The sequence below is a fragment of the Microcaecilia unicolor genome, chromosome 3, assembly GCF_901765095.1.
Source record: "Microcaecilia unicolor chromosome 3, aMicUni1.1, whole genome shotgun sequence".
NCBI classification, from domain to species: Eukaryota; Metazoa; Chordata; class Amphibia; order Gymnophiona; family Siphonopidae; genus Microcaecilia; species Microcaecilia unicolor.
In genome coordinates, this window is record NC_044033.1 from 233,778,825 (window position 1) to 233,801,565 (window position 22,741).

Sequence of the window (22,741 nt, forward strand, 5' to 3'; positions counted from 1 at the left end):
TGCTGTCTGGCTTACTGTAGAGGGGAAATCTTGGAGAGTGAAGACCGTCAAGGAAGCATAGATAGCATCGCAGGCACTTGGCTGCAACAACATCCCTGCCTCTAAGAAATCTGCGCCTTCGGAGACTAAACCCCGCATGGATTCGGCGTAGCAGGTGGTAGTGGGCTGTGGAAAGAAGTTGCAAAAGATGTTCTTAGTTATATTTGCTCTTTTTCTCTGCAACTTGAACTTTGTGTTGGAGGGGTACTTGGGGTGGGAGTGTGGCTATTTGGTAATGGAGGAGGGGTGAGCACTCCTTACGGTCGTGGCGATGTTTGCTAGACCTGGAGCACCAGCATAAGAGATCTCTTGATCCCCAGCTTTTGTGGGAGCTCTGGGATGTTCACTGGGAGCTCTCTCAACTTCAGATGGCAGAGGTAGACTTTTTTTGCACTAACCTTCATCGGTGTTTTTTTGTTTGCTAATAAATCTAGGCCAATAGCACACTATCTTAGGGCTAAGCGAGTTAGTACTAATATTCAAAAGATTAAGGGACGTGATGGGAACTGGCGCTATATAGATTCTGGCATTCAAATTGTTTTCTTCAATATTATCAAGTCATATAGAGGGGCTAGTGGAGAGCCTCTGTTATAGAGCAGTATTTGGATTCTGTTACACTCCTTCGACTTAGGCCAAGCATACTTAACTCGGGGAGCCTCTTGGGCTGGGGGAGGTGTTGAGAATTGCTTGTATGGGTGGGTAATTGGGTGCTGGAAGAGCAATTGCTGCCCCCTTCTATGGCTGAGGCAGGTGTGACCGTGTTGCCGAAACCAAGTAAGATTTCTCCACATTCGCGGCATTTAGACCTGTCTCCCTTAATGTGGATGCTTAGGGTTCTGCTGCATCAAATGGGGTTCATACCCAGCCAGCAGGTGAGTGACAGTATTTAGTGGACCCTTCACTTGATTTAGGAGACCCAGCAATCTCCTGAGTAGGTTGCGTTCCTGGGTGCCAAGAAGGCATTTGATAGGGTAAGTGGGACCTTTTTGCGCGTGGTGATGGAAAGAATGGGATTCGGTGCTAATTTTTGTGCGTGGGTAGCGACTTTCTATGTGGCCCGTATGACATGTCTCTGCATTAATTGGTCTTCCACATCTTCTTTTTTTTTTTTTTTTTTGTGTTGGACGGAAGATGTGACAGAAGTGCCCTCTGTCGCCTCTTTTCTCTCTGCACTTTATATTGAACCCTTAGCTACGTGCTCATCTGGACTTTCATGGGGTCTGGGTGGGTGGTGTGGAACACCATATTGCTCTATATGTGGATGATGTTCTATTGTATATTAGGGACTCTGATTTTGACTCTTCTATTGTTCTGGAGATATTTCAGAAGTATGAATGTGTTGTGGGTTTGAAGGTCAATATGGATAAAAGTGAGCTGTTGGGCATCTCTACCTTGAGAGCGGACGAGGATCAGTTATGCCAAGCTTTTTTGATATCTCAGTATTTGTATGCCCTGTGACTTGTGGTAGTTATATGCTCTTAATTATGATAAGATTTTATCTTCTATTCATACAGACTTGGGGCGCTGGAAAGGCTGTCTTGGTGGGGACATATTGCGGTGGTGAAGATGAATGTGTTACCACGGTTGCTCTTCTTGTTTCAAACTTTTTTAGGAGGGGAAGCGTCCGCACTTGGCCCAGCGGGTTCTCTGGGGAGCCCCGGAGCAGGGTGATAGAGCGGTCTCCAGTTTCTCCAAGGACAAGCAGGCTGCTTGTTGTCACTGATGGGTTGACGTCCAACGGCAGCCGCAGGACCGGAATTCTTCCTAGCAACAAAGTTTGCTAGAGCCCTGGTGTGCACGAGTGCGCACACCGCATATGCGTGGCCATCTTCCCGCCCGTCGTGTGAACATGCCCCTCAGTCTCTTTTTTTTTTCTGCGGTCAGGGCGGCTGTTTTATGGTCGCTCTGCGCCTCAGGAGAGAGCTCTTGCGATTTTTCGCCATCGTTTCTCTTGTTTTTGCGAGTACGCTCACTTGTTCTTTCAAAAAAAAAAAATAAAAAAGTTAGTCAACTTTCCTTCCTTTTCTAGTTTGTCGGAAGTTTTTTTTTGTTTTCGTTTTGTGTGCGGCCCTGTTAGCCGCCCGTACGGGGTTTTGTTTTTTTCCCCTTTTTTGGTGCCATTGCGTCTTTTGATTTTGCCGCCGCGATTTTTCCGTTGATGTCATCGAAGATTGCCAGCGGCTTCAAGAAGTGCACTCGGTGCAGCCGGGCAATCTCGGTCACTGATCCACACGCTTCATGTATTCAGTGTCTTGGGGTGAGTCATCGCCCCGACGCTTGTACTTTGCTGTGGACTCAAGCGTCGAAATTAGCTCAGTGGGAGCGCCTGTTCCACGCTTCGCCCGGTTCTTCGACGTTGGCAGCGGTACCGAGATCGTCGGTGGCGGTGTTGATGTCGGCACTGGAGAGTTCATCGACGGCCGGAGTGCTGGTAATGGCTGTCCAGAGACCATCTCACGCTGGCAGCAGTGGGCCATTGAGTGGGTCTCCACCTGCCTCGAGGGCTCCTGCGGTGCAGGCCCATCGAGACCGACCCTCTTTGGACCCGACCCCGAGGAGATGTTTGGATTCCACGTCTGTCTCGTTGGTACCGGGGGGGGGGGGGGGTACCGAGACCGTGCGAGCGAAGGCGAAGAAGCACTGTCATCGGTCGCCCTCCCGTCACGGTACCGAGAGCTCCGGGACGCCGAGGGATTCGGCACCCGTGAAGCGTCGACACCGGGAAGACCGCTCACCCTCCATTCAGGAGGTGTCGATGCGCACTTCTCCGGACAGCCCGGTACCGCCTCTGCCTCCTCAGCAGATTCGGGCTTTGACTCCTGCACCGACTCCCCAACCTTTTTCTACAGCCACTCTTGACGAGCGCCTCGAGGCTATTGTTCCAGGGATCCTGGAAAGGCTGCTGTGATCGTCTGTTCCGGTACCGGCGGTGCTTGCGCTTACGGTACTGTCGATAGATGTGCCGGCTGGCTCCCCGTCCGTGGTGCGCCTTTGGTGTCGGTGCCACTTGCGGTGCAGGCGTCGGCTGCCACCCAAGTGGTTTCCCCGTCGACGTCGGTGGAGGGAGCTTCATTGCCGTTGGCACGGGAGTCTACTTCTCGACACTGTCATCGAGGATATCGCTCCTCGGCGTCGAGACGGGCCCGGCTTCAGACTGCGGTCAGAGAGATTGTGTCTGATACTGAGGGAGAGGCCTCGTGGGAGGCAGAGAAGGATCCAAGATATTTCTCGGATGAGGAGTCTTGTGGTCTTCCTTCTGATCCTACTTCTTCACCAGAGAGAAAGCTTTCTCCTCTCGAGAGTTTGTCTTTCTCATCTTTTGTCCGGGAAATATCTACTGCCATTCCCTTCCCAGTGGTCACTGAGGATGAGCCCAGGGCTGAGATGTTCGAGGTCCTGGACTATCCTTCACCACCTAAGGAGTCATCCACTGTTCCCCTACATAATGTCCTTAAGCAGACATTGATGGCAAACTGGATGAAACCACTAACTAATCCCACCATCCCTAAGAAAATTGAGTCCCAGTACCGGATTCACGGGGACCCGGAGTTGATGAAGACCCAGTTGGCTCATGACTCTGGAGTTGTGGATTCCGCTCTCAAGAGAGCCAGGAGTTCTAGGGATTATGCCTCGGCGCCCCCGGGGCGGGAGTCTAGAACTCTGGACTCTTTTAGGAGGAAGGCCTATCATTTCTTTATGCTCGCGGCCAAGATCCAGTCCTGCCAGCAGTACACGAGCATCCATATGTGGAATAATGTGAAGCAACTGGCGGACTTGGCCTGCTCCGAAGGGAGCTTTTCAGGAGGTGGTCAGGCAGCTGAAGGCGTGTTGTGAATTCCTGTCCAGGGGTGCTTGTGACACTTTTGATGTTGCGTCTAGGGCCGCTGCTCAAGGTATAGTGATGCGCAGACTCTCATGGCTGCGTGCCTCTGACCTGGACAGTCATGTCCAGCAGCGGATTGCAGACGCTCCTTGCCGGGGGGATAATATTTTTGCCGAGAAGGTCGAACAGGTGGTAGAACAGCTCAATCAGCTGGAAACCGCATTCGACAAACTCTCCCACCGGACGCTTTCAGCATCTACCTCTTCAGGTAGACGTTTTTATGGGGGTCAGAGGAATACTCCCATATGCTTACAATAAGCGCAGGTACAATCCTCCTTCCCGCCAGCCTGCTCAGGCTAAGCACCAGTGCGCTCGTTCACGTCAACTGCGTGCGCCTCAACAGGCCCCTGCAGCTCCCCAGCAAAAGCAAGGGACGGACTTTTGACTGGCTCCAGGCGAGCATAGCCGACTTAAAAGTGTCTGTGCCGGATGATCTACCGGTCGGAGGGAGGTTAAAATTTTTTCACCAGAGGTGGCCTCTTGTAACCTCCGATCAGCGGGTTCTCCAAATAGTCCAGCTAGGATATTCCCTCAATTTGATGTCCAAACCTCCAAATTGCCCACCGGGAGCTCAGTCCTTCAGCTTCCAGCACAGGCAGGTACTTGCAGAGGAACTCTCCGCCCTTCTCAGCGCCAATGTAGTCGAGCCCGTTCCACCAGGGCAAGAAGGGCTGGGATTCTATTCCAGGTACTTCCTTGTGCAAAAGAAAACAGGGGGGATGCGTCCCATCCTAGACCTAAGGGCCCTGAACAAATATCTGATTTGAGTAAAGTTCAGGATGCTTTCCTTGGGCACCCTTCTTCCCATGATTCAGGAAAACGATTGGCTATGCTCTCTGGACTTGAAGGATGCTTATATACATATTCCGATACTGCCAGCTCACAGGCAGTATGTTCGATTCCGTCTGGGAACACAGCTCTTTCAGTATTGTGTACCGCCCTTTGGTCTCGCCTCCACGCCCCGGGTGTTCACCAAATGCCTGGCGGTAGTGGCAGCGTCTCTACGCAAGCCTGTCTCTACGCAAGCTGGGAGTGCCTGTCTTCCCTTATCTCGATGATTGGCTGGTGAAGAGCACTTCCGAGGCATGAGCTCAGCAGTCCATGCAGATGACTCTCAAACTCCTGGAGCTACTCGGGTTTGTTATCAATTATCCAAAGTCCCATCTTCTTCCAGTCCAACAACTAGAATTCATAGGAGCTCTGCTGGACTCCAAGACGTCTCACGCCTACCTCCCCGAAGCAAGGGCAGACAATCTTCTGTCCCTCGTTTCTTGGGTCAGAGCATCTCAGCAGATCACAGCTCGGCAGATGTTGAGATTGTTGGGCCATCTGGCCTCCACAGTTCATGTGACTCCCATGGCCCGCCTTCTCATGAGATCAGCTCAATGGACCCTAGCTTCCCAGTGGTATCAGGCTGCGGGGGATCTAGAGGATGTTATCCAGCTGTCCACAGAGTTTCTCAATTCCCTCTATTGGTGGATAATTCGATCCAATTTGACCGTGGGACGTCCCTTTCAAATTCCTCAGCCACAAAAGGTGCTGACGACGGATGCATCTCTTCTGGGGTGGGGAGCTCATGTCGATGGGCTCCACACTCAAGGAGTTTGGTCCCTCCAGGAAACCGGTCTTCAGATCAACCTCCTGGAGTTGAGAGCGGTCTGGAACGTGCTAAAGGCTTTCAGAGATCGGATGTCCAATCAAATCATTCAAATTCAGACAGACAATCAGGTTGCCATGTACTACATCAACAAGCAGGGGGGCACCGGATCTCGCCCCCTGTGTCAGGAAACCGTTCAGATGTGGCTTTGGGCTCGCTGGCATGGCATGTTTCTCCAAGCCACTTATCTGGCAGGCGTAAACAACAGTCTGGCCGACCGATTGAGCAGGATAATGCAACCTCATGAGTGGTCACTCAGCTCGGGTGTGGTACGCAAGATCTTCCGAGCGTGGGGCACCCCCTCGGTGGATCTTTTTGCCACTCAGATCAATCACAAGGCCCCTCAGTTCTGTTCCAGACTTCAGGCCCATGGCAGGCTAGCGTCGGATGCCTTTCTCCTACATTGGGGCAAGGGCCTCCTGTATCCCAGAAAACAGTAAGGCAACCGATCTGCAAAATCCAACGTGGAAAACAAACAAGCAGATCAGTATAATAGCCAAAAAAAACACTGTATCTTCAATAAAGTTTTTTTTTGGATATTATACTGATCTGCTTGTTTGTGTTCCACAAGGTCCTCCTGTATGCATATCCTCCCATACCTTTGGTGGGGAAGACTTTGCTGAAACTCAAGCAGGATCATGGAACCATGATTCTGATCGCTCCTTTCTGGCTGCGTCAGATTTGGTTCCCGCTGCTTCTGGAGTTGTCCTCCGAAGAACCGTGGAGATTGGAGTGTTTTCCAGCCTTCAGTCCGTTCAGAACTCGGCTGTACGTCTTATCTTCCGCCTGGACCGATATATCACCCCTCTCCTCAAGTCACTTCACTGGCTTCCGATCAGGTACCGCATACAGTTCAAGCTTCTCCTACTAACCTACAAATGCACTCAATCTGCAGCCCCTCCTTACCTCTCTACCCTCATCTCCCCTTACGTTCCTACCCGTAACCTCCGCTCTCAAGACAAATCCCTCCTCTCAGTACCCTTCTCCACCACCGCCAACTCCAGGCTCCGCACTTTCTGCCTCGCCTCACCCCATGCTTGGAATAAACTCCCTGAGCCCATACGCCAGGCCCCCTCCCTACCCATCTTCAAATCCTTGCTCAATGCCCACCTCTTCAATGTTGCCTTCGGCACCTAACCACTACACCTCTATTCAGAAAATCTTGACTGCCCCAACTTGACATTTCGTCCTTTAGATTGTAAGCTCCTTCGAGCAGGGACTGTCCTTTGTTAAACTGTACAGCGCTGCGTAACCCTAGTAGCGCTCTAGAAATGTTAAGTAGTAGTAGTAATGAGGAGGTGCTTCTGCATCCGAACCTCCGGTTCCTGGCTCTCGTGGCCTGGATGTTGAGAGCATACACTTTGCCTCCTTGGGTCTGTCGGAGGGTGTCTCCCGAGACTCCTGCTTGCTTCCAGGAAAGATTCCACTAAAAAGAGATCCTCTTTTAAATGGAGGAGGTTTGCAATCTGGTGTGACAGCAGGGCCCTAGACCCTCGCTCTTGTCCTATACAGATCCTGCTTGAATACCTTCTGCCCTTGTCTGAGTCTGGTCTTAAGACCAACTCCATAAGAGTTCATCTTAGTGCAATTAGTGCTTATCATTACCGTGTAGAAGGTAAACCTATCTCTGGACAGCCTTTAGTTGTTCTCTTCATGAGAGGTTTGCTTTGGTCAAAGCCCCCTGTCAAACCTCCTACAGTATCATGGGATCTCAATGTCGTTCTCACCCAGCTGATGAAACCTCCTTTGGAGCCACTGAATTCCTGCCATCTGCAGTACTTGACCTGGAAGGTCATTTTCTTGGTGGCTGTTACTTCAGCTCGTAGAGTCAGTGAGCTCCAAGCCTTGGTAGCCCATGCTCCATATACTAAATTTCATCATCAGAGTAGTCCTCCGCACTCATCCTAAGTTCTTGCCCAAGGTGTTGTCGGCGTTCCATCTGAACCAGTCAATTGTCTTGCCAACATTCTTTCCCCATCCTCATACCCGCCCCGCTGAATGTCAGTTGCACACATTGGACTGCAAAAGAGCATTGGCCTTCTATCTGGAGCGGACAAGCCCCTTCAGACAGTCCGCCCAAATGTTTGTTTCTTTTGATCCCAACAGAAGGGGAGTGGCTGTCGGGAAACACACCATTTCAAATTGGCTAGCAGATTGCATATCCTTCACTTACGCCCAAGCTGGGCTGACTCTTGAGGGTCATGTCACGGCTCATAGTGTTCGAGCCATGGCAGCGTCAGTGGCCCACTTGAAGTCAGCCACTATAGAGGAGATTTGCAAGGCTCCGACATTGTCCGAGAGCACTGTTCTCGCTGCAGGGATATCAGTCCGTCCCCTCTTGGTTTTGTACATCCCGTTTATCTGGACTGCTTTGGGATGTAATAGATTGTAAAATTAATTACTTAATAATTTTCTTTCCTTTAGTCCCGAAGGATCAGTCCAGAGCCCACCCTTCTTTGGTTTCGGTTTTTCAGGGTTCTATGTAATTTTGGGTGTTTGTATTCTGGTTCCATTATTTCTAAGGCATGAGTTTTCTTTATTTCATAGTTCTTTTTCTATCTAGAGGCTGGAGTTTTTTTTTCTCTGGAAGTCAATCTCTTTCACTGCTTTGTTATTAAATACTGGCTTAGTTGCTAAGTGCAGGAGCTTATGAGGCATAACTCATTAGCGTGTTCTCTCTCCACCTGCTAGCGGATGGTCACAATCCATTTGTGTGGACTGATCCTTTGGCACTAAAGGAAAGAAAATTAGGTAATTTTTCCAAATAACTGTAATTTGCTAACCTAGAAGTTACCAGAAGGCAGCCAGACCTGCTCTGTTCCGGGTGTATGTGTGCATTGAGGGAAAAGGCTTGGAGAGCATAAAGAGCTAGGGTCTTGATGGGAGGGTGGAGAAAACAAATGGTCATCTTTCAGGGGATGGGGATGGAGGGCAGAGAGAACATGGCGTGGGGAGAGAGTAAGTGTGGAATGATTAGCCTGAAAGTGGGGAGGAGGCAGAAAAAGCAGGAGGCTTTAGCTTGCAGGAGGAGGGAAATTAAGCTGAAGTTTGAGAAAAGATAGCCGAACAAGGGAAAAAGCTGGGAAGATGTCAGGCCTGAGGCAGTAAAAAGCCAGGTCTTATGCGGGGGGGGGGGGGGGGGGGGGGGGGTGAGCTGTGCACAAAAAATGCCCCTCCCTCCACAAGCAGTATTTCTCCTTGCCCCTCCCAGCACACACATTTCTCTTTTCCCTGCTTTTGCCCTCCTAACACATTCATTTTCTTTCCACTTCTCTTCTCCCCCACCTCTCCAAACCTGGCTGGCTTAGTAATCACTCCGCCTATACCTCTCTCCTCAGGCCCTGCAGTTTAGCTCCCAGCAGAACTAGCAGCCCCAGTTTGTGTGTGGCAGCCAATACCGACACCAACTGTTGCAGTGGGGACATAGCATTTGAAGCCCTGGTAAAAATGGCTAGTTGCTGTGGTCACGGTTGTGCAGGGGAGGAGAGGGGGAGGTAACATAAATTCACTTTCTACTCTGGTGGTGGCTGTAGCAGGAGACCCAGCTGACGAAACAGAAATCTATAGGCTCTGCCCTGCCTTTTAGGGGACGGGGAATCATTATGCTGCTTCCTTCTTGAGCCTTACGAAGTTCTGGAATTCTGTTCCACCCTGTTCAGCAGCAGTTAAGCTCAAGGTAATTTTATAAGCCTCCTACTTGAGTATGTAAACCCTGTTCTACATGCTCAAATAGCTTATAAAATTACCCTTATAAAGAGTAATGAGAGGCCCTAAATCCTTTCCAGCCAGGGTGCAGAAGAAGATACCAAGTGTATCATTTATTTTTTTGTTGCAGGTACCAGTGACATTTAGTGATGTGGCGGCCTGTTTCTTGGAGGAAGAATGGAAGGTTTTAGAAGAATGGCAGAAGAAGAATTACCAGAAGGTGATGAAGGAGATCCATGCAGCCCTCATCTCTCTCGGTAGGGGCATTGTGCTGTTGCACACTTTGAGATGATAGTAGTATAACCAGATATTTGGCCAGTCTTAGGACCATGGCTATACTAGGTGGTCTACAAGCACCATTTTCCAAGCACAAGCAGGATAGCCTAGAGCAGGAAAAGGCTTCCACGTTCTTTAGAAGTTTTTGAGAGGCCTCAACCACCCATGCATATCAGTTTGACTTGTTGCTGTGGGGATCACCTTAACCTTTGGTTTTTCTGTGGAGCTGATCAGTCATCAACTACTGTTTATGGTCAAAACTTTGTTCTAATTATTTTTAATTTAATCTTACATTTATATTCCACTTAACTAATGTGATAGCTCAAGGTTGATAATCATATTAATACATCCTAAAAAAAAATTACAAAGTGCAGAGAAGTGCCAACAGCACTAAATATGCAGAACAATAAGCAGATGGTACCATGATCAATTATCTTGATGGTACTTCTGGAATAACCAAGTTTTTAATAAATGGCAAAAAAAATCACATGTCGTTTCTTTATTTCCGTAGTATTAGAAGTAATGTTTCCTTAGCGCAGGCAGCAGATGAATCCATCAACTGGTGGGTTGTATCCATCTACCAGCAGGTGGAGATAGAGATCATTGACTTTAGTGAGTGGTATTGGACAACCAGCTCCTCTGCACGTTAGTATATCTCTATCTCTAGCAGGTGATGGACATATCCTTACCAGCTCCTGCATTCAGCTCCCTGGGACTCCTCCTGGGCTAGTTTTGGCTAGCCAGTTGAGTGTGGAGGCGTTTGGCTTGTTTGCCATCCTTAGAGGCATACTTCCTCAGGGGTCCCTGCCTCACCCTGTGTCCCCCTCTAGTTTCCTTTCCTGGTAGCTGTCTCCTTCCTCACCAGTTGTAAAAAAAAAAAAAAAAAAAAAAAGAAGACACAGTTTCAGGTTTTTTATTTCCAGCTTGTCTATTTAAAAAAAAAAAAAAAAAAAAAAGGAAACAGAGAAACGAAGCAGACACAGGGCAGTCAGCTGTCCTTCTGGGAGCAAGCCTTCAGACTCGCTATTGTGGGGATTTGTTTTGTTGAAGTTGGCTGCGGGGTGAGTAGCTCATTTGTTTCTTTTGGCGGGGCTCGTTTGTGATGGCGGCGGAATTAGTAAAGCGTTGCTCCCGCTGCGATAAGAAGAGATCTGCAGCGGGAGTATGTGTAGCGGGCTGCACTAAGCTGAGGAATCTGCGGTTTCCCGCGCTCTGGGCATTTCTCCCTGTGCCATTTTGACCTCCCCCGAGTTGGCTCCCGCCAGTCAGCTGATGGCGGTTTAGGAGCCTTTAACTGTAGCAGATTCGGACCGCTTGTCTGCCGCATCAGTTCGCCTGTCAGGAGACCCTCTCTTGCTGCCTGGGGATTCTGAGGCTGCATTATCCCCAGAATTTATTCTTTTACTACACCAGGCGTTTCTTTTGAAAAAGTCTCCTCAGCAGGCTTTTCAGGGCCCTTTGCTGCCTTCCTCTTCTAATTTGCCAGAAGGAGATCAGAATTTTTCTACTGCTTCTGATGTTCCTAAAAGAAGGAGAATTGCCTCATTTTCTGAGGGCGTTTCTTTGGGCCATAGGTCTCACTTGCCTTCCTTGGCTGGTTTCTCAGGAGATTCTCTCCGGTTTTCTAGGACTGAGAATTTTGACGACGGGGATGTTAAGCAGGAAGAGCCAGATGACCCTACTGCGGTGAGGGTTTTCCACAAAGAAGAACTTGCTTCTTTGATTTCTAATGCTTTGGCAGCTTTGGACATTTCAGATCCAGAGCCTCAGGTTGCCTTGGTCAATCTTAAGATGACCAGTACAAGAAAGCCTTCTAAGGCTTTTCCTGTGCATGAAGCCATTCAAGAGCTCATTTCGGCTCAGTGATCTGATCCCGAGGGGAGTTTTAAGGTTGCCAAGGCAATGTCGCGGCTTTATCCAGTAGGTTTGGATCAAGCGGACAAGCATACTTTCCCCACTGCGGATGCATTGGTAACGGCGGTTACCAAAAAGACTACTCTCCCTGTAGAAGGTGGAGTAGCACTCAAAGACATGCAAGATTGTCGCCTAGAGGCCTCTCTGAAGCGTTCATTTGAAGTTTCAGCCTTGGCTTTGCAAGCGTCCATTTGTAGTTCCTACTTGGCTAGAGCGTGTCTTAGTTGGCTTCATCAAGCACAGGAGCAAGATCCGGATGATGGTCTCCGCTTGCAATCTGTCTCCGTTTTTCTGGAATCAGGCTTAGCTTATTTAGCTGATGCTCTTTGTGATCTTGTGCGCTCTTCTGCTAAGCTTATGGCCCTCTCGGTTTCTTCTCGTCGTTTGTTGTGGTTGCGCCATTGGGTGGCAGATTTGGCCTCCAAGCAGAGATTCACTCGGCTTCCTTTCCGAGGCAGACTTTTCTTTGGGGAAGATTTGGAAAGAATTGTCAAGGATTTGGGTGACTCTAAGGGTCAACGCCTTCCACAAGACAGGAGTCGGCCGATGCAGAGGGCTTCTGCGGTTTCTTTTTCTCGTCCCCATTTCAGAGAGGCACGGCGTTATCGCCCGGGCCGCTCTGTTCCTAACTTTCAGCGCAACCGCTTCCAGCAGTGAGCTTCCTTTCGGAACGATAAACGTTCTGCAGCCCCCTCTCTCGCCCTGGGGCTTCAGGACGTTCTTCGCAATGATGGGGCGCAGGTCCACTCTTCTGTGCCCGAAATTGGTGGTCGGCTGACCTGTTTTTTGAAGAGTGGGCCAACATTATTTCAGACCAATGGGTACTGGATATTATCAGAGAAGGTTACAAGCTAGAGTTTTCTTCGCCCGTAGGCGACATCTTTTTGGAATCTCGCTGTGGTTCTCCCGCCAAGAGGGTAGTTGTCCAGACTACTGTGCGGTCCCTCGTGCAGATCGGAGCTGTGGTGCCTCTTCCTCCTGCAGAAATATGGAAGGGCCAGTATTCCATTTATTTTGTGGTACCTCGAAAAGGAGGCTCCTTTCGGCCCATTCTCGATCTACGCAAGGTAAATCAGTTCCTGAGAGTTCGGCATTTTCATATGGAGACTTTGTGGTCCGTGGTGACGGCGGTTCACCCAGGAGAGTTCCTCACCACTTTAGATCTCAAAGAGGCATATCTTCATATTCCCATTTGGCAGCCACATCAGCGTTTTCTACGTTTTGCCGTTCTTGGGCGTCATTTCCAATTTCGGGTGCTTCCCTTTGGTCTCGCTACAGCTCCTCGGATGTTTTCAAAGATCATGGTGGTGGTGGCAGCGTTTTTGCAGAAGGAAGGAATCAGAGTTCATCCCTACCTCGATGACTGGTTGATTCGGGCAGGTTTGGTTCTGGAGAGCCGTCGGGTGACCGACCCAGTCATTTGTCTGCTTCAGTCGTTGGGATGGGTGGTCAATTTGTCCAAGAGTCATCTGGTTCCGTCTCAGCAGGTGGATTACCTGGGAGTTCGATTCGACAGTGCGAGGGGACGAGTTTTTCTTCCAGAAGAGCGGGTGCTGAAGCTTCAGGCTCAGATTTCCCATCTTCGTCGGATGTCCAGTTCTCGAGCTTGGGACTATGTGCAAGTTCTAGGTTCAATGGCAGCGACTTTGGAGGTGGTGCCTTGGGCCAGAGCTCACATGAGACCTCTGCAGTTGTCGCTTCTATGCAGATGGTCTCTGATCTCTCAGGATTATCAACGCAGGCTTCCTTGGATTGCCACGGCGAAGCGCAGCCTGTCTTGGTGGCTTCACGGTCCCCACTTACGGATTGGAATTTCTCTGGCGATTCCACAGTGGCTAGTTCTTGTAACAAATGCCAGCCTGTCAGGTTGGGGAGCTCATTGTATGCAACGGTATGCCCAAGGAACTTGGTCGGCGTCCGAAGCCAGTTGGCCGATCAATCGTCTCGAGCTCAGAGCGGTGTTCAGTGCCCTCCTTCAGTTTCAGTCTCTGTTGGAGGGGAAAGAGATACGTGTTTTCTCGGACAACACGACGGCAGCAGCCTATATCAACCGTCAGGGCGGCACTCGGAGTTCAGTCCTGGCGAAGGAAGCGAATCATCTCCTTCGGTGGGCGGAACTTCATCTGGAATCCCTGTCGGCGGCGTTCATTGCGGGTACCAACAATATCCAAGAGGACTATCTCAATCGACACACTTTAGACCCGGCCGAGTGGGAGTTGTCTGAGGAGGTATTTCATTTGATCTGTCAGAAGTGGGGAAGTCCGAAGATGGATCTCATGGTAAACCAAAGAAACGCCAAGGTGTCCGTGTTCTTTAGCAGAAGAAAGGAGCCAAAGTCGGCAGGTCTAGACGCTCTTCTTCAGCTGTGGCAGGTAAACGCTCTTCTTTATGTGTTTCCTCCCTGGCCCTTGATAGGGCGGGTTCTTCTCAGGATTGCTCGGCATCCGGGTCGAGTCATTCTGGTGGCTCCAGATTGGCCTCGGCGGCCCTGGTATGCGGATCTACTGCGTCTTCTAGTGGAGTCGCCCTTTCGGCTACCTGTTCAGGTCAATCTCCTTCATCAGGGTCCGGTAAATATGGAAGATCCCTCCCTCTTTGGTCTTATGGCCTGGCTATTGAGAAGTTACATTTGAGAAAGAAAGGCTATTCTGATGTTGTTATAGCTACTCTTTTGCATGCGTGTAAGCAATCTACTTTGACTGCGTACGCCCGGGTTTGGCGTACGTTTGTGGTTTGGTGTGATGCCCATGCATGGTCTCCTTTTCAGGCTTCTGTGGCTCAGTTGTTGGCTTTTCTGCAGGACGGCTTGCAGAAGGGTTTGGCCTATAAGTCTCTTCGAGTCCAGGTAGCAGCCCTGGCGTGCTTTCGGGGAAGAGTGTCAGGATCTCCTTTGGCGGCACATCCAGACATAGTCCAGTTTTTGCGGGTGGCGCTTCATCTTCGTCCTCCTTTTCAGCGACCTTGTCCGTCTTGGAATCTTAATCTGGTTCTTAAGGCGTTGCAAGCTACTCCTTTTGAGCCTTTACTAGAGGCTTCGGAAAAAGATCTCACTCTGAACACTGTATTTTTGGTGGCTATTGCTTCAGTGCGTAGAATCTCAGATTCAAGCCCTTTCTTGTCGGGATCCCTTTTTTGCAGTTCTCGGAAGTGGGGGTCACGTTGCGCACAGTTCCATCCTTTCTACCAAAGATGATTTCGTTTTTTCATCTTAATCAGCCATTGTTTCTTCCGTCTTTTTGGAAGCAGGATTTTCCTGAGACTTTTCGTGGTCTTCACCTTTTAGATGTACGTCGTGTCCTCTTTCGCTATTTGGAGATGTCGAATGACTTTCGTCAGACAGTCCACTTATTTGTACTTTTTTCAGGTTCTCGTTGTGGTCAGGCTGCTTCTAAACCGACAATTGCGAGATGGATTAAAGAGACTATTTCTGCAGCGTATTTATTGGCTGGTCGAGTAGCTCCGGAACCGTTGCGTGCTCATTCCACTAGGGCACAATCGACATTGTGGGCGGAGTCTTCAGTTTTGTCCTTGCAAGAGATTTGTTCAGCGGCTACTTGGGCTTCCGTACACTCTTTTTCCAAACATTATAGAGTGGACGTTGCAGCCAGATCTGATGCTTCTTTTGGTACGGCGGTCTTGACTAGAGGGGGGTCATCTTTGACTCCTCTCTCTCCTTCTCTACTCACATTCAGCAGATTGCCAAAACCTGTCGTTTTCTTTCTCTACAACATTTGCAAAATCCGTCCCTTCATCTCTGAGTATTCCACCAGAACCCTTATCCACACTCCTATCACCTCTCGTCTTGATTATTGTAACCTACTTTTCGCCGGCCTCCCTCTTAGCCATCTTTCTCCTCTTCAATCAATCCAAAACTCTGCTGCGCGACTCATCTTCCACCAAAGTCGCTATGCCCACATTAGCCCTCTCCTTATGTCACTTCACTGGCTCCCTATCTGTTTCCGTATTCAATTCAAACTTCTCCTACTGACCTATAAGTGCATTCACTCTGCCGCTCCCCAGTACCTCTCCACTCTTGTCTCTCCCTACGCCCCCCCCTTGAGTACTCCGTTCTGTAGATAAATCTCTCTTATCTGTCCCTTTCTCCTCTACTGCTAATTCAAGACTCCGTTTCTTTTATCTCGCTGCACTTCACGCCTGGAATAGACTTCCCGAGCATATACGTCTAGCCCTGTCTTTAGCCGTTTTCATGTCCAAACTCAAAACCCACCTCTTTACCACTGCATTTGACTCCTAACTCACTTACTACTACTAGTATTTAACATTTCTAAAGTGCTATCAGGGTTGCGCAGCACTGTACAATTAACAAAGAAGGACAGTCCCTGCTCAAAGGAGCTTACAATCTAAAGGACAAAAAGTGCAGTCAATCAGGATTGAGGCAGTCTAGATTTCCTGGATAGAGGTACAATGGTTAGGTGCCGAAAGCGACATTGAAGAGGTGGGCTTTGAGCAAGGATTTGAAGATGGGTAGGGAGGGGGCTTGGCGTATGGGCTCAGAGAGTTTATTCCAAGCATAGGGTGAGGCGAGGCAGAAAGGGTGAAGTCTGGAGTTGGCGATGGTGGAGAAAGGTACTGAGAGGAGGGTTTTGTCCTGTGAGCGGAGGTTATAGGTAGGAGCGTGAGGTAGTGAGGGGCTGCAGATTGAGTGCATTTGTAGGTTAGTAGGAGAAGCTTGAACTGTATGCGGTACCTGATCGGAAGCCAGTGAAGTGACTTGAGGAGAGGGGTGATATGAGCATATCGGTCTAGGCGGAAGATAAGACGCACAGCAGAATTCTGAACGGATTGAAGGGGGGATAGATGGTTAAGTGGAAGGCCAGTGAGGAGTAGGTTGCAGTAGTCAAGGCGAGAGGTAATGAGAGAGTGGATAAGAGTTCCGGTGGTGTGCTCAGAGAGAAAAGGGCGAATTTTGCTGATGTTATAGAGAGAGAAACGACAGGTCTTGGCTGTCTGCTGGATATGGGCAGAGAAGGAGAGGGAGGAGTTGAAGATGACTCCAAGGTTGTGGGCAGATGAGACGGGGAGGATGAGAGTGTTATCGACTGAAATAGAGAGTGGAGGGAGAGGAGAAGTGGGTTTGGGTGGAAAGACAATGAGCTCTGTTTTGGCCATGTTCAGTTTCAGGTGGTGGTTGGACATCCAGGCAGCAATGTCGGATAAGCAGGCCGATACTTTGGCCTGTGTTTCCGCAGTGATGTCTGGTGTGAAGAGATAAAGCTGGGTGTCGTCAGCATAAAGATGATATTGGAAACCATGAGATGAGGTCAGCGAGCCCAGGGAAGAGGTGTAGATTGAAAAAAGAAGGGGTCCAAGGACAGATCCCTGAGGAACTCCAACAGAGAGCGGGATGGGGGTGGAGGAAGATCCATGAGAATGTACTCTGAAGGTACGGTGAGAGAGAGAAGAGGAGAACCAGGAGAGGACAGAGCCCTGGAACGCAAATGAGGATAGTGTAGCAAGAAGTAAATTATGATTGACAGTGTCAAAAGCGGCGGATAGGTCAAGGAGGATGAGGATGGAGTAGTGACCTTTGGATTTGGCAAGGAACAGGTCATTACAGACTTTAGTGAGTGCCGTTTCTGTCGAGTGTAGAGGGCAAAAACTGGATTGAAGCGGATTGAGGATGGCATGAGGCGAGAAAATCAAGGCAGCGGTTGTGAACGGCACGTTCAAGTATCTTGGAGAGGAAGGGTAGGAGGGAGATGGGGCAGTAGTTGGAAGGGCAGGTAGGGTCTAGTGATGGTTTTTTGAGGAGTGGTGTGACTACAGCATGCTTGAAGGAGTCAGGGACAGTTGCAGTGGAGAGAGAGGATATGACAGATGGGGGGGAGTGACAGTAGGAGAGATGGTGTTTAGTAAGTTAGTGGGGATGGGATCAGAGGAACAGGTGGTGCATTTCGAGGAGGAAAGAAGGTGGGCGGTTTCCTCCTTGGTGATATCAGGAAAAGAGGAGAAGGAGGCCTGGGTTGGTTGGTTGAGGGAGTGGGTTAAGGGTGAAGAGGAAGAGGTGGCTTGGTAGTGAATTCGAGGTTGATCTTCTGCACCTTGTCACGGAAGTAGTCAGACAGTGATTGAGGAGAGAGTGGGGGTGGGGTGGGGTGGGAGCGGAGAGCACTTTGAGGAGGGAGTTAAGGGTGGCGAAGAGACGACGAGGGTTGGAGCCGAGAGAATTAGTCAATTGGGTGTAATAGTCCTGTTTGACAAGGAATAGGGAGGACTGGAAGGAGGATAGCATGAATTTGTAATGAATGAAGTCGCTATGGGTGCCAGATTTCCTCCAGAGGCGTTCAGCAAATCGAGCGCAGGAGCGAAGGTATCGGATGCAAGGGGTCAGCCAGGGCTGGGATTAGTACGCCTTGTGGGACGGAGATGGATGGTGCAAGGGTTGTCCAGAGCAAGGAGAGAGTGGCATTGTAAGTAGAGACAGCCTTGTCAACAGACTCGGAGGACATGATGGACGGGAGGAGATTAGAGATACTAGAGGATAAGGTGGGAGGGTCGACAGCCTCTTCATTCCCTTACCCTTAATTGTTCTGTCTGTTTACCTGTCTTATCTAGATTGTACGCTCTTTAAGCAGGGACTGTCTTTTGTGTATGATGTACAGCGCTGCGTATGCCTTGTAGCGCTATAGAAATGATAAGTAGTAGTAGTAGGGGCAACGGGTTCCCTCCCTGTTTAGAGACTGCTTTGGTACATCCCACCAGTTGATGGATTCATCTGCTACCTGCGCTAAGGAAGGTAAAATTATGTTCTCACCTGATAATTTTCTTTCCTTTAGCTGCAGCAGATGAATCCAGCATCCCTCCCTAGCTTACCGTCGCCTTTTGATTCTATTCAATCTGTCAGTTTGTTGTTCTGTTTTGTTTCTTGCAGTTTAACACAGGGATTTCAATGTATTTGACAGAGTTGCATTTTCAATTTATAATGCTATTGTTCTGTTAAAAGTTTCCTTCTGGTGAGGAAGATGGTTTTTCCTATTCATGGGGAGTTATTTTTGCTTTGTGATGAGACATACTAACGGGCAGAGGGGCTGGTTGTCCAATACCACTCACTGAAGTCAGTGATCTCTATCTCCACCTGCTGGTAGATGGATACAACCCACCAGTTGATGGATTCATCTGCTGCAGCTAAAGGAAAGAACATAATTTTACCATTCCAAATTTCTCTAAAGACCAGCAGATGCGGTAGAGAAAAAAAAAAAAAAGCTGAGCTTTACCAGTGACCACTGGTATTAGTTGATGGTGCTCCCTGCAAAGATCCAATATTTTCTCTACCTTAGCAGATGGTAGGTCATGCTGTCTGGTGCTCCTGGTCTGTGGCTTAGCTCCCTGCACTGCTGACTGCAGCCACACAACTTGGTTGAGCCTCAGGGCCGATCCCAGGTTATCCAGTACCTGGACTGGACCTGATTGAGCACAGAGCTGGGCTTCACTGCTCCCCTTCCCCCTGGTTATATCTCTTAGCGTTCATCAGAGGAGGCTTCTGGCTTGGTCCTATGGGACCCCACTCCGCCTTGCCCGCTTATCCTAAGCCATACTGGGTCAGACCAATGATTCACCTAGCCCAGTATCCTGCTTCCAGCAGTGGCCAATCCAAATCACAAGTACCTGGCAGAAACCCAATTAGTAACATTCCATGCTACCAATCCCAGGGCAAGCAGTGGCTTCTCCCATGTCCATCTCGGTAACAAACTATGGACTTTTCCTCCAGGAACTTGTCCAAACCTTTTTTTTTTTTTTTTTTTTTAAACCAGATACTCTAATCGCCATTACCACATCATCCGGCAATGAGTTTCAGAGCTTTATTCTTTTAATGAAAAAATATTTCATCTTATTTGTTTTAAAAGTATTTCCATGCATATTCACCTCCACCTGCTTCACACCACTCAGTATTTTGTAGCCCTCAATCATATTCCCCCTCAGCCATCTCTTTTCCAAGCTGAAGAGCCCTACCTGCTTTAGCCTTTTGTATGGGAGCAGTTCCATCCCCTCTATCGTTTTGGTTGCTCTTCTTTGAAACTTTTCTAATTCCACTATATCTTTTCTGAGATATGGTGACCAGAATTGAATGCAATACTCAGGTGAGGTTTGCACATGGAGTGATACATAGGCATTATATATATTTTTGGTCTTATTTTGCATCCCTCTCCTAATTATTCTTAGCATCCTGTTTGGTTTTTTTTGGTCGCCACCACACACTGGGCAGAAGATTTCATTATATTGTCTACAATGACACCTAGGTCTTTTTCTTGAGTTCTGACTCCTAAAGTGGACCCTAGCATCAGATAGCTATGATTCGAATTAGTCTTCCCAATGTGCATCACTTTGCATTTGTCCACATTAAATTTCATCTGCCATTTGGATGCCCATCCTTCCAGTTTCCTAAGGTCCTTCTGCAATTTTTCACAATCCGCATGCATTTTGACAACTTTGAATAGTTTTGTGTTATCTGCAAATTTAATTGCCTCCACTCGTTCCGATTTTCAGATCGTTTATAAATCTTAAATAGCACCAGTCCCAGTACAGATCCCTGCGACACTCCACTATTCACCCTCCTCCATTGAGAAAAATGGCCTTTTAACCCTACCCTCTGTTTTCTGTCCATTAGACAGTTCTTAATCCATAGAAAAACATTGCCTCCTATCTGTTTTCTGTCCATTAGCCAGTTCTTAATCCACAGAAAAACATTGCCTCCTGTCCCATGATTTTCTCAGGAGTCTCTCATGAGGAACGTTTTGTCAAAAGCTTTATCAACATGTATGTTCACACCTTCAAAGAATTGAACCAGATTGGTGAGGCAAGACCTCCCTTGGCTGAATCGATGCTTACTCTATCCCACTAAACCATGCTTGTCTACCTGTTCTGTAATTTTATTCTTTATAATAGTCTCTACCATTTTGCCCTGTACCAATGTCAGGCTCACCAGTCAATTTCCTGTATCACCTCTGGATTAATGATATTTAGTCAAGGGAAATCTTGCCTCACCAATCTACTACATTTCTTTGAAGGGTGAGTAAGCATGTGTTTAAAGGTGAGCTGATATTGTGTATCTGGATTTTCAAGAGGCATTTGACAAAGTACCTCAAGAAATACTCCTGAGGAAATTAGAAAGTCATGGTTAAAAGACAGAAAGCAGAGTAGGATTAAATGGTTGGTATTCTCAATGTAGAAGTTTAGGTAGTGGGGTTCCCCAGGGGTCTGTGCTGCGACCACTGCATTTTAACATATTTATAAATGATCTAGAAATGGGAATAAAGTTTAAATTTGCTGATAAAATTAAATTTGCTGATGATACAAAGTTATTCAAAGTTGTTAAATCGCAAGAGGATTGTGAAAAATTGCAAGAGGACCTTATGAGACTGGGAGACTGGGCATCCAAATGGCAGATGACTTTTAATGTGAGCAAGTGCAAAGCGATGCACACAGGTGATGCATGTGGGAAAGAGGAACCTAAACTATAGTTATGTGATGCAAAGTTCCATATTAGGAGTCACCGCTTAGGAAAAGGATCTAGGTGTCATCGTTGATGATACGTTGAAACCCTCTGCTCAGTGTGCAGTGGTGGTTAAGAAAGCAAATAGAATGTTAAGAATTATTAGGAAAAGAACGGAAAACAAAACCGAGAATATTATAATGGTCACTGCATCTCAACAAAGATATAGTGGAATTAGAAAAGGTGCAGAGAAGGGCAACAAAAATGATAAAGGGGATGGGACAACTTCCCTATGAGGAAAGGCTAAAGCGGCTAGTGCTCTTCAGCTTGGAGAAGAGACAGCTGAGGGGGGATATGATAGAGGTTTATAAAATATTGAGTGGAGTGGAACAGGTAGATGTGAATTGCTTGTTGACTGTTCCCAAAAATACTAGGATTAGGGGACAAACAAAGAAGCTACTAAGTAGTAAATTTAAAACCAATTGGAGAAAATATTTCTTCACTCAACGAGTAATTAAACTGTGGAATTTTGCCAGAGAATGTGGTAAAGCAGGGTTTAAAAAAAAAGGTTTGGATAGTTTCCTAAAAGAAAAATCCATAGGCCATTATTAAGATGGACTTGGGAAAATCCATTGTATATTCTAGGATAAGCAGCATAAAATCTGTTTTGCTGTTCTGGGATCTTGCCAGGTACTTGTGACCTGGATTGGCCAATGTTGGTAACAGTATGCTGAGCTTGATGGACCTTTGGCCTGTTCAAGTATGGCAATGCTTATGTTCTTACTAGTAAAGAAGGCCCGTTTCTGAGACCAATGAAACGGGCGCTAGCAAGGTTTTCATCGTAGTGTGTATGTTTGAGAGAGTGTGTATGAGAGTGACTGACTGTGTGAGAGAGAGAGACAGAGTGAATGTGCGAGTGTGTGTGTGACATAGAGTGAGGCTGTCTGTGTGAGAGTGTGTGGCAGGGGCCCCCCCTCCGTCTCCCGCCCTCCTTCCACCTCCCCCCTGTCTTCCCTCCCCTCCCCCCCTCCCAGCTCCCTCCCTCCATATGCAATTTTCTGGTCTCGACCGCGGGTCTCAAACACTGCCCTCTAGGTCCTAGTGCCTGCCTCAGCTAACATACATAACATAGCACCTCCAGTCCTCCCTGCATTCACCTCTCCCCGCCAGAAAACGAAACCTGAGCTGTGCCTTTTTCCTTGAAGCACTGGTCTGGACAGCTTCTTGAAAATGCTTTACTCTTGGCAGAGGGCATTAATGTTGCAACTCGCTAGCAGTTCTCTTTATTTCTATTAAAGTTGTGTTATTTGTTGGGTGGGGGGGGAGGAGAAAGTCGGGGAACCTGGTGATCTGCATTGTGTGCTGTTGCTGGTAAGACTGCCTCCATCTCATAGTTTTTTTTTTTTTTTTTTTTTTTTATAAAGTCCCCCGCCGATTTTTGTTGCTGTCAATCTAATAATGTAGGCGACCTTGGCTTATGTTTTTTGTTGGTGGTTGGGGACAGTGTGTGTGTGTGAGGGGGGGGGGAGGTAGAGGGTTTTTAAATGATATGGATATCGTGTGTGTGAGTAATGTGAGCCAGCTGGCGGAGATCGTTAAAGAGCAAAGAGAGAGATAGGGTCAGGAGTGATTGGCAACTTTTTTCCGCTAAAGAGAGCATCGCGTCGCCCGAACCTCTACCCTTTGGCTTTTGGTTGACTTGTGAATTTGACTCACGCCAAAAGTGGGAGGGAAGATGACTCGGTGAGGGCTTTGAATGGCTGGTGAAAGGAGAGGCACTGTGAGCAGGAGGTGGGTCTTAAATTGAATTTAGATT

General features: G+C 48.2%; 1 protein-coding gene across 1 annotated transcript in view; it reads left to right on the plus strand.

Annotated features, from left to right (window-relative positions):
• The window catches only part of LOC115466378 (zinc finger protein 82 homolog), a 112,454-nt gene that overhangs the window by 35,298 nt on the left and 54,415 nt on the right, over positions 1-22,741 (plus strand). The window contains exon 3 of the mRNA XM_030197575.1: positions 9,415-9,541. Coding sequence (XP_030053435.1) covers positions 9,415-9,541 — 127 coding nt within the window. The remainder of the gene's footprint in view (positions 1-9,414; positions 9,542-22,741) is intronic.